General features: G+C 41.2%; 1 protein-coding gene across 1 annotated transcript in view; it reads right to left on the minus strand.

Moving 5' to 3' along the window:
* Positions 1–282: 282 nt before the first annotated feature.
* VAT1L (vesicle amine transport 1 like) overlaps positions 283–16,363 on the minus strand; it is a 54,654-nt gene continuing 38,573 nt past the window's right edge. The window contains exons 6-9 of the mRNA XM_073582777.1: positions 11,843–11,898; positions 10,029–10,223; positions 8,702–8,785; positions 283–5,000 (exon numbers count right to left, since the gene is read on the minus strand). Of these exons, the coding sequence (XP_073438878.1) occupies positions 4,902–5,000; positions 8,702–8,785; positions 10,029–10,223; positions 11,843–11,898 (434 nt within the window). The 3' untranslated portion in view covers positions 283–4,901. The remainder of the gene's footprint in view (positions 5,001–8,701; positions 8,786–10,028; positions 10,224–11,842; positions 11,899–16,363) is intronic.

The following is a 16,363-nucleotide window of genomic DNA, read 5'->3' on the forward strand; positions in this document are numbered from 1 at the left end:
AGTTGAAAAAAATTGCGTTTCAAGTATCAAAAACAAAAAAAGAAATAAATCAAAAAAAGAAAAACAAGTTAAAAAATGGTGTTAAATCTTAGGATACAATGTACAAATACTAAATCGACTAATAAAGAGAAAATGAATCCAGAAAACTGGAGAAACCGGAATGACGTGGGGACTGGAACATATCTTTTGAGGACGCCGAAGACACTTGGTTAGCACCGGAGAATCGCTCATCACTAATCGAGACAGGTGAAATCGATAGAATAACGACACCACTCCCACGCGTTTCTATGCTGATCTTTTTTTTTAATTATATATGGTATTTTTTTCATGTAAACAGTTTTGTAGGCACACGGTAACACAAGCTCTACAACAACAAACACGACCGTACAAAGTTTCGCTCCTTTTCACATTGGCCTTGGTTGCAGACTGTACAATATTAAGGCAAAACGAGGAATAACAGGAGTCAAGAAGAGAGGAACGATTCGGAACTTGGTATCTGGTTGGTGTCACATGAACCAGCGAGCAATACTATAGGGTTTACAGCACATTGTGACCCAATCAATTGGATGACCGTTAATACCTACTTGTCATTTTCATGCTTGGGGGGGAAAGTAGGTATGATAGGCGATAGATTTAGAAATGGTGAAATTGTGGGTTTACTGGCATAGCTCTTTTTCCATAGTGCTTCTATGTGCCCCCTAATTTCAAGAATTGGAGTTTTCACGCCCGGTTCTTCACCGGAGAATGCAAAAAGATTAGATTAAGATGACGATATTTAGATAAGACCCCTCATCTACTATGTGACCTGTCGAATTTTTGCAGTGGGCCAACCACTTCATGTACATGGGGGTTCCCTGACTTAAGCCTCCATATACATTAGCCGAACCCCCGATAATGGTAGACTCATCAGACAGTCTATTGTGTACGGTGGCCTGCCTACTCTCCCTGAAATATGATGTCGGAGCAGATAACAATCCAGAATGTCTGATTTTGGATGATCCTTTTGTTGTTGGCAAAATAAGCTGCCACCAGGTTTTCTGGCAGCTACTTTCTCCTGGAGAACACAGCTTCCGGATGAACGATGGTTTGGCTGATAGATATCTATTGTGTATAGAGACCCTTATTAGCAAAGGGGAAGAAAGGATCAGGCATGCTGGATTTCAACATGCCCCATCCTTCATCCTAAGAGGCGATAAGCAGCCATCGGAGGAGTACGGCGTTGGTTATTTAGCAAGGCATACATGTGTATGGGATGGTCAAGAGGAATAGATGTTGGGCAAAAAAGTGTCTAAGGTATATGACTACCTTAAGAGTTACTGGAAATTTTTTAAAGGGGTATTCTGGGTACAAAAAAAACCCCCATCCATAACACAGTCAATAACTATAGGCCATGGGAAGCCAACGTCTGAGACCCCTGCCATTGCTAGAATTGAATAAAATGGGCAAGCATAACCGATGCTCCATTCTTACCGTCCACAGCGAGTCGACCCCCACCAATTGCTTCTCGCAACCGAAATACCCCTTGAAATACATACTCGGCGCTGGACTTTTAAAAATATTTTTGATAAAAGCCTGGTTTTAGTTCTAAGTTTCCATAGTTAGCGGCAAAACATGGTGCCATCCCCGTGGTCATGTAGATAATAATAATCCATATACTTGCCCCCCAAATACAATTTTTCTTAGGATTTTAGCAAGTATTTCACCGCTCTAGGAGAAATGTAAGAAACATTGACTCCAGGATTGGACTCTTGTACACATTAGACTAAAGTTACCGCAACCGGTCGATATCGGCAGACCGTCTAATTATCCATATATGATGGAAATTACAAGGTGATAATGGCTTGACAGCTAAAATCCAGATCCTTTTAGGGGGGGGGGGAATCTATAGAAAATGCTAAGGTAGTATTCATGCCTGGGTCTTGGTGGCTGAGGGAGCCTAAAGGCCCCTCCATCATGAATAGAGAGACCACTTTTACAAATTACTCGGTAGGTGGGGACCCTATTACAGATTGTGCTTTGGGGTCCAGGAGCTTCAAGTTGCATCTTTACAGATGTCATAGGATATATATATTAATACTGCTTGGTATATACCGGTAATGAATACTTATGTTTATTTATAGTGAAACACTTGAATATTCCCTAAAACAGGCTTCACACCTAGAGGGCCATTTTTTATGAGGAAATAAATGTTTGACTCCGGCCTAGCTTCTTATCCACTGTAAGAGCTTATCCATCTGGGTTGCTAGGGATAAGTTACCTAACTACAGACTTTAATATCTAGTTGTCAGGCATAGCGTTCCTAGAAACCAGTTTGTCGAAAATCGGTCACGAGTTATGTGCACACAACGTCTTTTTCAGGAGGATTCTGCCTGGAACTTGCCTGAAGTAGCGCATGAAAAAGGCGAAACATATGTAAAGCAATGTCAAAATGATATGGTGTGCACATGCTCAGTCTTTATTAGCTTCTTTTAAACTGCGTCAGGTTTTGAAGGCCTAGAAGTGGCCTGACCATTCTTCAGATGGCTTCTAAGCGCTTCACCAGTTTATATATATTTGAGAAAAATTATGATGGCTGCAAAAATGTTCGGAAGACACTTCAGGAACAACAACCCCGACGTCTAAAAGATTTCGTGTGCATATACCCCAAGCATACAGCTTAGGATGGAATTGGGACTGAGTTTAGGCCTGAGAAGTGCCAAAGGTCCTTGTGACTAGGTGTCATGTGACGTCATGAGGGACCTAATAAACACCTTAGGCGCTATGGATGCTTGGCAGAAGTTAAGACTGCCCTAGTATGGCAGACTGGATCAAATCTTTTTTGCTCAACTTTGGAGAAGCTGTGGGGTTACTAGTGGAAGTCCTCACACCATAGCGCTATTTTAGATCTCCTTGTCCCTTCCTGTGAAATGGGGCAATCAAGGCGATCCTAACAGAAGCACAAGAAAAGCTAATTCAGCTATACACAGTGAGGACCACGGCAAATGGCACCAAAGATCATAGCTTCTTCAACAGCTAGGGAACAAGTGAAATGTGACTGCACTTTGTGGTTCTGAGGGAACTATCCTTTAAGCATGTGTTGTCAACAATTGTTGAATCCTGACATTTTTGACATTTCCTTTGAATGTTAACTTTTTTTTCCGATTTTACTAAACAATAGCAAACACTGACATTTAGTAACTCGTAACATTTCTAAAATACTGAATTTCTTTCAATGGATTTTCATTGGTTGCCTTACAGACACTTTTACATTCCCTTAAAGAAACACTATAGGAAAACACGTCTTGTACAAGGCTCTGCGGGGGTGGAGCCTGACAGAGAAAATAAGAAAAATTATGCCCCGCACTCTAAGAGCTCTGCACTACATAAAACCTAATGTATCAGTTTTTCCTAGAGTGCTCCATTAAAATCGACACACATAAATAAAATACAGATGTCTGTTGTTATACAAACAACACAGACTCACAGGATTTTACGCCACAAGAGTATAAAAGACAAGTGTGAGAAAAGATCATAAAATCATCAGTCAATATATGTCTACAAGTGGCCTTTTTGTGTCAGGTTGTTAAAAATTCTATTCCTCCACTATTTTCCCAAAAATGGAAGGATCCAGATTTCAGAATGACAAATGTATCTAGGGTCAATACATGGAAAAGGGGCTCATGACAAACTGGAGAGAAGAGTCTTTCCGCAAAGAAAGTTGCCCATCAGGACTAGCCCATAGGAGCTAAAAGGCCAGCTACCCCATTCAATGACCTTTGAGCCATTTCTACATCCCTGTGTTTGGTACCAATGGAGAGAGGAGTCTTGCGGCAAAGAAAGTTGCCCATCAGAACTAGCCCATAGCAGATAAAATGGAAGCTACTCCTACTCAATTCAATGACCCTTGAGCCAATTCTACATCCCTGTTTGGTACCAATGGAGAGAGGAATCTTGCCGCAAAGAAAGTTGCACATCAGGACTAGCCCATAGGAGATAAAATGAAAGCTACTCCTGCTTCATTCAATGACCCTTGAGCCAATTCTACATCCCTCTGTTTGGTACCAATGGAGAGAGGAATCTTGCGGCAAAGAAAATTGCCCATCAGGACTAGCCCATAGGAGATAAAATGGCAGCTAGAGGCATTTATCGACTGGTGACTTTGGGTGGAAAATTTTTGCTAATCTTATTAAAGCTTTAGGTTACCGTACTTATGGCAAACAAGGTTGAGGTATTTTTTGCAGAGGAAAAAAATTAGACAATGTTATACAAGTGACCTTGGGCATCTGAGAGACTACTTTATGTAGAAGGTCCAAAAGGCCTTGTTGCAATGAAGATTTGACCAACAGATGGTCTACATTGAAAAGAATGAGATAAGGCTCTTGGCACTTTCCTGACTCTTGGGGCTTCCTAGGGTCTATATGCTGTGGTATAAAGGTGACGCAGATGTCTATATGGCACAACAATAGAACAAAATAATACTGCTAAAGGGTTGGCACTTGAGTTGAGGTGGCAGTGGGGCTCACCGGCAGCGTTTAGTCATTGAGCCTGGCTTGGAAATTTGAGGCAGGCTTAATTTAACAGGAGCTTTAAAAAAAAAATCAGCACTATATATGTCTGGGTGGCTCTTATTCAATAACTGTACTAAGCTCCCTAGTAGCAAGGAGGTGAATGGTCCATATATAAGTTGTAATGATATTTTTCCTGCATCTTTAAAATTTATCACAGGCTTAATTCACACATCGCTACACCTACTAAAGGCTGCCAAGTAGGCACTTACTGCCACAACATACACAACGGTTTATACAGTAGCTCAGCTCACTGCAGACAAATACAACACACAGTGTACTACAGCAAGTTTGTTCACTGATGCACAGAAGAGAGTTTTTTTCCATCTTCGAATCTTTCAGCCGGCACAACCTCTATCACTGGATGAAGGGCATCCTTTCCTTATTTTCAGTGTCGCCCTCGTGGTCTTCTTCTTCCTCTCCGGCCTCGCTGGTTTCTGTACTGTCGTTGGCCATCTACATGAAAGCAGACGTTTTTCATGACCACTGGTCCATACACATATCTAAACATATCTAACACTTAGAGAGACCGTTGTTTTAATTTTTATTTCATAAATCAATAGTACTCATGAATATAAGCAACTTTGAAATATATCTTATCAGAGAAATCTGCTTCTTTCTCCTCCTGGCCTCTCAATTCACAAGTAAAATCTGTAAAATCCATATACAATGACAACAAATTTTCATATTACAGATAAATCAAATGGCAGTTGGTGCTTTTAAAATTCTATGGTGGAAAGAAGGAAATGAGCTAAAAGCTCCTAGAGGAACATTATGAGCACCAATTGTCATCTCCTATCTAAGTAATGGAGAAATCTGTATTCACGGAAGATAGAAATTAATCGGTTGATTTAAGAATGATAGATCAGTCCAAGAGGAGAAAGAAGCAGATTTTTCCAAGAATATATATTACAAAGTTTATTATTTTCGCATGTACTACTAACTTATAGACAAAAAAAATAAAATCAATCAGTGACCTTAAAGGATAACTGTACCAAAACTCATAATCCATTAGACTGTTATTTTGTACCTTTTTTTTTAAATTTTTTTGAGTATTACTAGTTGTTTGTGTGACCTCTATTTTATACCATAAGATGAGTTATTTCATGTCTTGAAGGTCACAGTCAGCACTCAGGATAATAAAATGTAAAAAAACAGAGGATGTCTCTAGAAAGGAAACCAAATCTATTGGGCCTTATAGACCTGGAATTACTATCAGCATGAAACTGTATGTCAGCTCCAAAAGTGCCCATAGTAATGCTTCTAGGGAACATCGCCTAATTCTGGTACCCATAGGGCCTCATTCACCAGATGAATACCAAAACAGTGTCTACTGTCCTTCTGCACTGAGTACTCCTTCTGGAAGTTCCACCCAGGGGTACCAAGAGGTCCCTTTGGCCAATAAGTGAAGAAAAATACAATTAAAGCTCCATGATAGTTGGGGGCCTTTTGGAGATTTTGTACTGGGACCCACAATCTTTTAATTACCCCACTTCTTTGGAGGTTAGTGTGGGGCAAAAAAGATATAGATAGTTGCGCACTCCCCTGTGGGAGGATTTACCCCGACAACCTAAAGCCTTAGTGACAGCCATGTAGCACTAGTACCATGAGCGACTATGGAGTCAGTATGACCTTTCCTGTGTTTTTGTGACTTCCTTTTATTCCTTCCTTGTTTCCATCATCATAGCGGGATAGTCGGATAGAGCTTGTAAAAACAACTACTTCTGCAATTTACGGCTTATTGAAATTTGCAGCCGTTCTTGAGATATTAACACTTTTTTTTCGTTTACCGCTAGTTTCCTAGGATACCGACCACCGCTGCTGTCTATCTTGTAAGTACCGCGCTGAAGCTGTCACAAATTAGGAGGTAAAGCAGCGTGCGTCAGGGATCCTGGTTAGCTTCAAAATACTGCTTACAAGCTCATTAAAAAAAAAGGAGCTTGTGAGCTCCGCGCAGGTTCTGCTGTCTAGCACAGGTGGTCGGTCTCCAAGGTAATGAGCCATAAATAAAGGAAAAATGTTAATATCTCAAGAACGGATGAAAATTTTAATAAGGAGTAAATTGCAAAATTACTTGTGTTTACAAGCTCTATCCAACAATATCTATTTATGAAGATGAGAATAACCCCTTTAAGTACGGTACATTTCCCAACTGATAACGGTCTTTGAAGATGCCCCAAGGGATACAAAGACGTGAGGAACTTAGGAAACTCAACTAGGCTATAAAAGGCATCATGAGGATGCCTGTTAGAGGACTATTAAGATCTGTACTGATTACTAGAACAGAAGACCCTGTATGCATGCTTGACTGTCGCCCTACTGAAAGTCCTCACTGCCGTGGTCCTTTAAGGATTTGTGAGTCAATAGAAGATGGTCCTCTTTTCAGGATTCTCCTCTTGGTCGGTGTAAAGAGCTGTTACCAAGAGCATCTATCACTTTGGAGGACCTGTCCTGTGTAATGCTTAATATCTCGTATGGAGGCGCTGCAGAGAAAACTGCCAGGTTTCCAAATAGATGATAAATGGGGATCCTATCAGGCGGAACCTTTGTGATCAATGTCAGGGATCATCCACAGCGGATAGTTAAGAGGATGCACAAACCATATGCTATGTAGAATGCAGGCCAAGAGACCCCCCCCAGTCATTTGGGCTTTAGAGTTGGATGGAGACTGGGTAGCAGCAAGCATATTGAGTAATTTTAGCTTCTGCAGTGCCAGATGGTGGGCACAGCATAGCGACAGCACATCAACTATTTAATTTTTTTTTCTTTTTAAGGAACAGACGCCAGGAGGATAATTGGTAAAATCTTCTTTTGTTTGCATACTGTAGCAGCATGTGGTAATATCACACTCCGTATCAACAGTGTCATCCCGAATTAACTCAACGGCTCCAGAAGAAGATTCATTCTATTAACATAAGCCCTCTGAGGTCGGTCATACTGGATTCTTGATTTATGGGAGGAGGCGGGAGGAAGAATTACATTCACATCAGAGGCTTTATCAGCCACAGACTAACACCGCAGGCTGCTGGATTTTCACGGTTAAATCCATGGTGGAGCACGGGAGAGATAGGGACGAAATATATCCTGGTCATCTAATTTTCTTTTAAAAAAAAGGTATTGGGTGACAACAACTAATGGCCTGCACGTAGATTTTGTCAACCAGACAATTGGACAGTAAATCTGCAATAATGCAAATTTATAAGGTCTTGTTATGGGGGGTGACAAAGCCAATGGGAACTGGACTTTTTGTTCTAGTGGTTATAACAGCACCACATATTCAGACAACAGGTGAGTAAAAAAGTTCTAGCCTAAAACTTTTATCATTGAAAAAAAAAAACTAGATCCTTGCTACAACTGAGATCCCTGGTTCTCCAACCATGCCAAAAGTTCCTCAACCACGGCAAGTAGAACTCTGAATGGAGCTTTGGCCGCTTCCATCAGTGCCAAAGGTCCCCATACGCAAATCAATATCGGTGGTAACGATGACAGCTTCATGTTCATGGGGGCTTCACAACTTTTCATTGTGAAAAGTTTGAATTTTAATGTCTGACCCTTTTTGTATTTCAGGAGATAAAGCCACTGCCAAAACCTTTTGCCAGTGGCCTTCTCTAATCTTTCCTTTGAAAACACATGAATGAACGACCGTGATGAATGTTCTTGTGTATGGAGGAGTTAAGAGATTGTTATTTTGTGTGGAAGATCCAGCTATAGATGTAGACCATCACCATTTTATCTTCCTACAGAAAAAGAGACAGACGCTGTCCATTGTTTCTATATCATGTCCATGGGCAGCAGAGAACCTTCAAGTGAAGCGCTGGGGTACGGAGCGGGCACGTACTGAATCACTATAAGACATTTTGACACGGTACTCAATTTCTCTATAAAGTGGCCAAACCCCTTTGAGATCAGTGCTGCCAAATGGTCCTTCAAAAGTGCCAAATTTCACCGAATTTGTAACAAAAATTAGGACATCCCAGGGCCTGCTTAATGAGTGATCCATTGTCAAGATTTAATTCCTTCCTCGTGATCTTGTCTGCAAGTCGGCTCATTCAGGATGGCTCTTGTGAATAACCACAAGTCCACCCGAAAGCCGAAGCCTAAAATCTGTCAGCTGTTAAATGTGCCACAAAACATAGCTAAGAGAAAATAGTACTTACCAATGGAGTCGGAGTCTTTTCGACATCTAATATCAGCTTTCCAATGTTCCCTCTGTCATGGATTCTCTGCATTGCCTCTTTCACCTGGAACCCCAAAAAAACAAAAATATTTGCTAAAAAAAACCAAATATGTAATGCTAATGACATTATAAAATTTAATTTCACTAGGAAATCTCATAGAAACCCAGGAAGCCCAGATTGCAGATCTTGTTTATGCAACTAATGAACTAAGCAAAGCGAACATCGTGGTCCCAGGTGAATTTCTTCTGCAATGGCTTTGCAAGGTCATAAATGTCTGGATTTTTCTCCTTTACTATTACATTATGATCTAGGGGAAATTGATCCTCCTTGAAGTGCAGAGACTTATAGGCACGGTAATGTTCTCTAAAAGTTATGCAAAATAGCTTTCCTCTAAGAAGAAGAAAGATGGTACTTAGACGTTATCCAGCTTTTTTCTTCTTGTGGGAGAGCTTGTTTTTCTCCCTCTGAACATTCAAAGTGGCTTCTATTGGGTGAATACAGTTAGACCCAACCCAGGGTTCTTCCTATGTGTAGGTTTTTCACAAAGACCAAGCAAGTGAGGGGTAAGTCAGAAGATAGTAACATCTACCAATTCTTTATCCTTCAAGGGATGGGTTATTGAGAAGGTGGCTAGGGATTAATGGGGTGTACATAGGAATAAAATGTTCATAAGGCTCCCTATCCGGCTGGCTTTTACCACTACATACATCAGAATTGGAATGAATGGGTTAATTCTGCATTGCCAATAATTAAAAATGGAAATGAAGAACAGTGTCCTTTAATGCAGTTTATTGGTCAACGCGTTTCGTATGTTCAAATTTCTTCATCCTGATGAAGATGTTTGAAACTTCGAAATGCGTTGACCATTAAAACCGCATTCCTGGGTACCGTTCTTCTTTTCCATCTTTGATTACCGGAAGGGCAGAATTAACCCATTCATTCCAATTTGATGTTTGAGCGGGAAACTTTCCTGACACATAAGACAAACAGACACCGAGTGTGAAAAGAACCATAGGGCTGATGATAAAAAAGACTCGGTAATAACTCGCTATGTATAGGCCTTGGCTAAATCCACCGGGAAGATCTGTTATTTCAAAGAAACTCTTGCCCTAGATGTCAAGTATGTTTTACAAATGTCAAATACTTAGGAGATGGGTTGAAGAATGAAGGAGAAAATGTCAAGCATCGTCCTAGAAATTATTGCAATGTTCTACTGAGAAACAACAATCCCTATGATATAGACAAGATCTAGGTATGGTAGACACCTCTATGCATGGCGGTAATGTCAATGATATGATGAGGATACCTCTTCCAATGCCCACAATGAATCCACCAAAGGTTTGATCTTCTTCTGATTGTACAAATCTAGAAGCTTGTCTACAACACCTCTTATCACACCAGCTCGTCCTTGCTTGAACAGTAGGTTGAGCAGCGAGAACCCGGACATAACTTTGTTCTCTTCGTATAATTTGATGGGGTTGACTTTTTCCACTTGCCACCACTGCAAACATAAAAATATTAGGTATCAGCCCAGGAAATTTCACCTGACATATGTGAAGTTCCAGGTGTCATTGTAAGGAAATAATGCTTCCCCATTTTCGTGCCTCATTAAAGAATTATTCCCAAACCTAACATCTGGGAGCAGTGGTGGCACCAGAGTCCCGTCTTGCACCATTGTGAATGAAACTAGACAAGCAAGCATATTTTGTTGTTTTCTGAAATTCCCTGGTCATTAGTATGGTCTTTGGAAGGAATAGGTCACATGTCAGTCCTTCGTATTGACCACACATGTATTTATACATATAAATGAGATTTGCTAGGAGGCCTCTTTTATCTAAGGTAAACACGGCCAACTTTTCTAACCTCTCATCATTCAGAGAGACCTTCCATGCCGTGTAATAATTTACTTAAACGGACTCCTTCCGATATCCTTTTTAGGATGTGGATCCCAAAACTACATCCCTTATTCAAGATATGGCCTTACATGTGGGTTATGGATATAAGTCCATCAATGTCTACTTAGTGGAACCCAAACTATTGGGACTGATCCCTAGGATGAAGCCTACATTGGATTTTCTCTTTAGCAGTTCCTCTTTGACCATATTTTAAGAATTGCCATGTGTGGCAGTGCAGAATATTCATTGCTCCTTTGTTCTAGATTTTATTGGGGCCCTATGCAATCAAACCATAATCAACAGGTCATCATTGGTGGTGCCTTTTTGAGAACCTTTTGAAGGTTAACGTAAAACCTTTCCAGGTATGGACATAACTGTACAGACGGTACTTCCAGTGGATAGTATTTATATGACGGTATGTAAAGCCGACATCCATTACTGTAACAGCTTGAATCAGAAAAATCTCTGATCCCGAAGGTCATGTAAACTGTTTAATGAACAGTGATTGTGACTTCCTGATGTCTAGATGTAGAAGGGGAGGTGGTTCTCTACATCATCCTATTTTATGCGTGTATTCTGCATGCTATTGTCATGGTCCAGTCCAGAGTTTATTTTCTGCTATCCTCTCTCTGGACTGGTCAAGCGGAGGTTAATCTCCTCGGCCTTGTTCTGGAGCTAGCGGGGCTATTTCAGTCCGTCACAGCCTGCTGACCACTGTTAGGGATAGCATAAGCTTCCAGTTCAGAGCCTCTGATCCTTGTACCTTGGTGATCCTCCTGCCTTTGACTTGTATCCACGTGTATGACCCGGACTGTTATCTGACCCCGTCTCTTGGTATTCGTCTCTGCTGCTACATTCTCTGTCTGACTATTGATTCCCCGGCTTGTACCCCAACTACGTCTTCCATCTCACGTTTTTGGACCCCGCGCTCATGTTTGGCTTTTTGACCCTCGGCTTGATATTTTGACTACGTGTATTGCTGCTACTTCTGGTACGTCTGCTCCTGATAGTTTCTGACTCGGTTCGTCTGACCATTCTCTCATTACCTGTGACACCTGTGCAGTTTCTCAGTGTTGATACGCTTAGTGTTTAACCTCTCTTCCCTCACCAGCTCCCTCTGATGTAGTGAAACCTCTGGTGGAGGTTTCACTAGAGCTATATTCAGTCTATAGAAGCCTACATGAAATAGTTTACATACGAGTAATGTGTAATTGTTGACACTCACTGATTTGGCAAAACTGAAGAAGCTTTTTGTTTCACCGGTAACCATATTGGATGAACCTGTAAACAAACACTTTATATGTAAGATCATATGTATGTATGAACAGAAAGAAAATTGTATACTACAGAGTTTCAATGCAGAGCCTAAGGCTAGTTTCACACTAGCGATTATTCGACGCAGCGCACGGTGCCGCTAAGCCCCGCCCCCTGCCGGCTCACTGCCCGTCCCATCCGGTCATCTCCTCCTACTATCGCACATGGACGCTTGCGATCTGCACACCCTATCTTTAGCATAGGGTGCACAGATCGTGCGCTGGCCGTGCGCTAGTAGGATTTTAGCGTGCGCTGCGCACTTTTGAAGGTGCGCCGTGCGCACCGAAATGCAACATGCTGCGTTCGGCGCGCGCGGGCGCACCATCAAAAGTGCGCAGTGCACGCCAAAATCCTACTAGCGCACGGCCAGCGCACGATCTGCGCACCCTATGCTAAAGATAGGGTGCGCAGATCGCAAGCGTCCATGTGCGATAGTAGGAGGAGATGACCGGATGGGGCGGGCAGGGAGCCGGCAGGGGGCGGGGCTTAGCGACGCCATGCGCTGCGTCGAATAAACGCTAGTGTGAAACTAGTCTCAACACTTATCTAGTCATAAACAACATTCAGTCTAAGATATATAAAGTGCTCTCAGTGAGAGAAACAAAATAGGAATCTTGTGGGTATGATACCTTTTAATGGCTAACAAATAATAGTGAATGTTGTTACAAAGCAAGCTTTCGGGACTGCTTATGTCCCTTCATCAGGCTGATATAATGAAGGGACATAAGCAGTCCCGAAAGCTTGCTTTGTAACAACATTCACTATTATTTGTTAGCCATTAAAAGGTATCATACCCACAAGATTCCTATTTTGTTTCTCTCACTGAGAGCACTTTATATATTTTTTTCTACTGGCTAACACGGTACCAAACCACTTTTTTCAGTCTAAGATAGCATTTACTCCTCTTTTCTATAAGCTGTGACTGTCATTGCAACTCCAAAAATGTAGAAGTACATCTAAAAAAATCAGAAAATTGGGGAATTACTCTACGACACTTCAAAGACATTTATGTAGACTAATCTTGGCTCCTGAATATCTAAAGTGATGGCTCTAAAGCATAAAGAGTTACCACACTGAGCGGCTGTGTGAAATGCCGAGTCATTGGGACTGTGGAATTAGGGCTGCCACGTATGGCTTTGAAATCACACAATGAGTGGTATACAAAGAGATTAACTAGACAGCAAGCAAATCGCACTCTGCAAACTTTTTTTCCATTCTCTTCACGCTACAATCCGGCCGCGACGCGATATTGACAACGTTTCCAATATCTGCTATGACACGTGACATTTATAAGTAATGCCATGTAGATGAATGCTAAGACAATGGCATCTTATTAGGCTGGGGCTTCCACTACACATGCGCAAGGTATTTAGGCGCATGAACCTCTTGTACCTTATCGCTAGCGATCATAGTGATTCGTCATTCCTGCAAAGTCCTGGTGTAGCCCAAGCACAAGTCAAGTTTACTAGTGACCCAGTGTGTCAGGACTCATGTTTGGAGGCTTGCACATATCCATCGGTGGCATGTCCTTCAGCTGCCAAGTTACTTGCTAGATCATGGAAATTAGCCTCCCTCCAAACTCCAGACAATGAAGTAGTTAATAAAAGGACCATTAAGTATGTGCCAAATATACAGTGATAACTTGGAAATTAATTCACCGCTAATTAGAAAACAATTCTTTGGCAATTATATCACGTAGTGGGCGGTGTCTGTATTTTGAAATGTGAATATTAACACAGATTTCATTTAGCGGAATATGGAAAGAATGGAATTTGACGTAATAAAATGATTTAAAGGGAACAAGACACTGAGAACGGGATGTGTCATTAACGCTAAACCGCAGGGAACAATGTACGGTATTATTTTTAGCCCCGTTTTTCATTGGTGCCTTATTCTCCATTTAATTTTCACTTGCGCTCCATTTCATGTGTTAGCCTATTTTTTATGTTCATCACTTTGGGCGAGAGATATCCAGAAGTTTTCGGCTGATTCATCATTCACGACTTTTTAAAAAGTTAGAAATATTGGCGCCAATGTACTCCAATCCCTATCTTCCCTCCCCAAATTATTTTTTCTACAACTGAAATTTTGTGCCAATTTTGCAACATTTTAGCGGACCTTTCGGTGCTAATAGTTTCCTCAACATTGAAATTTCAAGGCCAAGGAGGTAAAGTTGTGGGATTATGGAAATCACAGGATGGATAGACATGGTAATGATCTGCAAATGATGAAAAAAAAAAAGGAGACAAAGTTTTCAAAACATGTCAATTTATTCAATATGGAGTATGAACGCCACATGCAGAAATCACTGAACTTACAGCCTTGGCTGCTACCAATGAGGTTATTAATAGTTGTCTGAGTAATGTTCTGCTGCTCTAAATGCTCTTGGGCATAGACATAATCAAGATCCTCTGCTGGCTGCTCCCTATGCAATGCTGACCAATAAAATCCCAGATGAACTCGATGGATGAAAAGCATGTAGACGCTGCAGCAATGGGAGAATGTTCAGGCCATGCAGAATTCTCACAGTAACATAGTAACATAGTTATTAAGGTTGAAGGGAGTCTTTAAGTCCATCTAGTTCAACCCATATCCTATCCTAACTTGCCCTAACATGTTGATCCAGAGGAAGGCAAAAAAAACCCATGTGGCAACAGTAAGCTTCACATTGGGGAAAAAAATTCCTTCCCGACTCCACATACGGCAATCAGACTAGCTCCCTAGATCAACGCAATATTAAGGAAACTAGTGTATATACCCTGTAATATTATACTTTTCAAGAAAGGCATCCAGTCCCTTCTTAAATTTTAGTAGTGAATCACTCATTACATCATATGGCAGAGAGTTCCATAGTCTCACTGCTCTTACAGTAAAGAATCCGCGTCTGTGAGTATGCTTAAACCTTCTTTCCTCCAGACGTAGAGGATGCCCCCTTGTCCCCGTCACAGGTCTAAGAGTAAAAAGATCATTAGAAAGGTCTTTGTATTGTCCCCACATATATTTATACATTGTAATAAGATCACCCCTAAGCCTTCGATTCTCCAAACTAAATAACCCCAAGTGTAATAACCTGTCTTGGTATTGCAGACCCCCTAGTTCCCTAATAACCTTGGTCGCTCTTCTCTGCACCCGCTCCAGTTCAGCTATGTCTTTCTTATACACCGGAGACCAGAACTGTACACAGTATTCTAAGTGTGGTCGCACTAGTGACTTATATAGAGGTAAAATTATGTTCTCCTCATGAGCATCTATGCCTCTTTTAATGCATCCCATTATTTTATTTGCCTTTGCAGCAGCTGCTTGACTCTGGCCACTAAATGTGAGTTTGTCGTCCACCCATACACCCAGGTCTTTTTCAGTGACTGTTTTGCCCAGTGTTTTACAATTAAGCACATAATTATACAACTTGTTCGTTCTACCCAAGTGCATGACCTTACATTTATCCCCATTAAAGCTCATTTGCCATTTATCAGCCCAAGCTTCTAGTTTACATAAATCCTCCTGTAATATAAAATTGTCCTCCTCTGTATTAATTACCCTGCAGAGTTTAGTGTCATCTGCAAATATTGAAATTCTACTCTCTATGCCCCCTACAAGGTCATTAATAAATATGTTAAAAAGAAGCGGGCCCAAAACTGACCCCTGTGGTACCCCACTGCTAACCGTGACCCAGTCTGAGTGTGCTCCATTAATAACCACCCTTTGTTTCCTATCCCTGAGCCAGCTCTTAACCCACCTACACATATTTTCCCCTATCCCCATTGTTCTCATTTTATGTATCAACCTTTTGTGTGGCACCGTATCAAAAGCTTTTGAAAAGTCCATGTACACCACGTCCACTGCATTCCCTTGGTCCAGTCCGGAACTTACCTCTTCATAAAAGCTTATCAGATTAGTCTGACAGGAACGGTCTCTTGTAAACCCATGTTGATATTGGGTCATAAGGTTATTCTTCTCCAGATACTCCAGTATAGTATCTCTTAGAAAACCCTCCAGGATTTTACCCACAGTTGAGGTTAAACTTACTGGCCTATAATTTCCAAGTTCAGTTTTTGTCCCCTTTTTGAATATTGGCACCACATTTGCTATACGCCAGTCCTGTGGTACAGACCCTGTTATTATGGAATCTTTAAAGATTAAAAATAGTGGTCTATCTATGACTGTGCTTAATTCCTGCAGTACTCGGGGGTGTATCCCATCCGGGCCCGGGGATTTGTCAATTTTAGTGATTTGTAGACGCAGCCGTACTTCCTGCTGGGTTAAGCAGGTGACATTTAATGGAGAATTTTTATCCCTGATCATGTTATCCGTCATGGGATTTTCTTGTGTAAATACTGTTGAAAAAAAGTTATTTAGCATATTGGCTTTTTCCTCATCCTCATCCACCATTTCACCCAGACTATTTTTAAGGGGGCAACACTATCATTTTTTA

The sequence above is a fragment of the Dendrobates tinctorius genome, unplaced genomic scaffold (assembly GCF_039654945.1).
Source record: "Dendrobates tinctorius isolate UK_male_01 unplaced genomic scaffold, ASM3965494v1 ptg000009l, whole genome shotgun sequence".
Taxonomy (NCBI): Eukaryota; Metazoa; Chordata; class Amphibia; order Anura; family Dendrobatidae; genus Dendrobates; species Dendrobates tinctorius.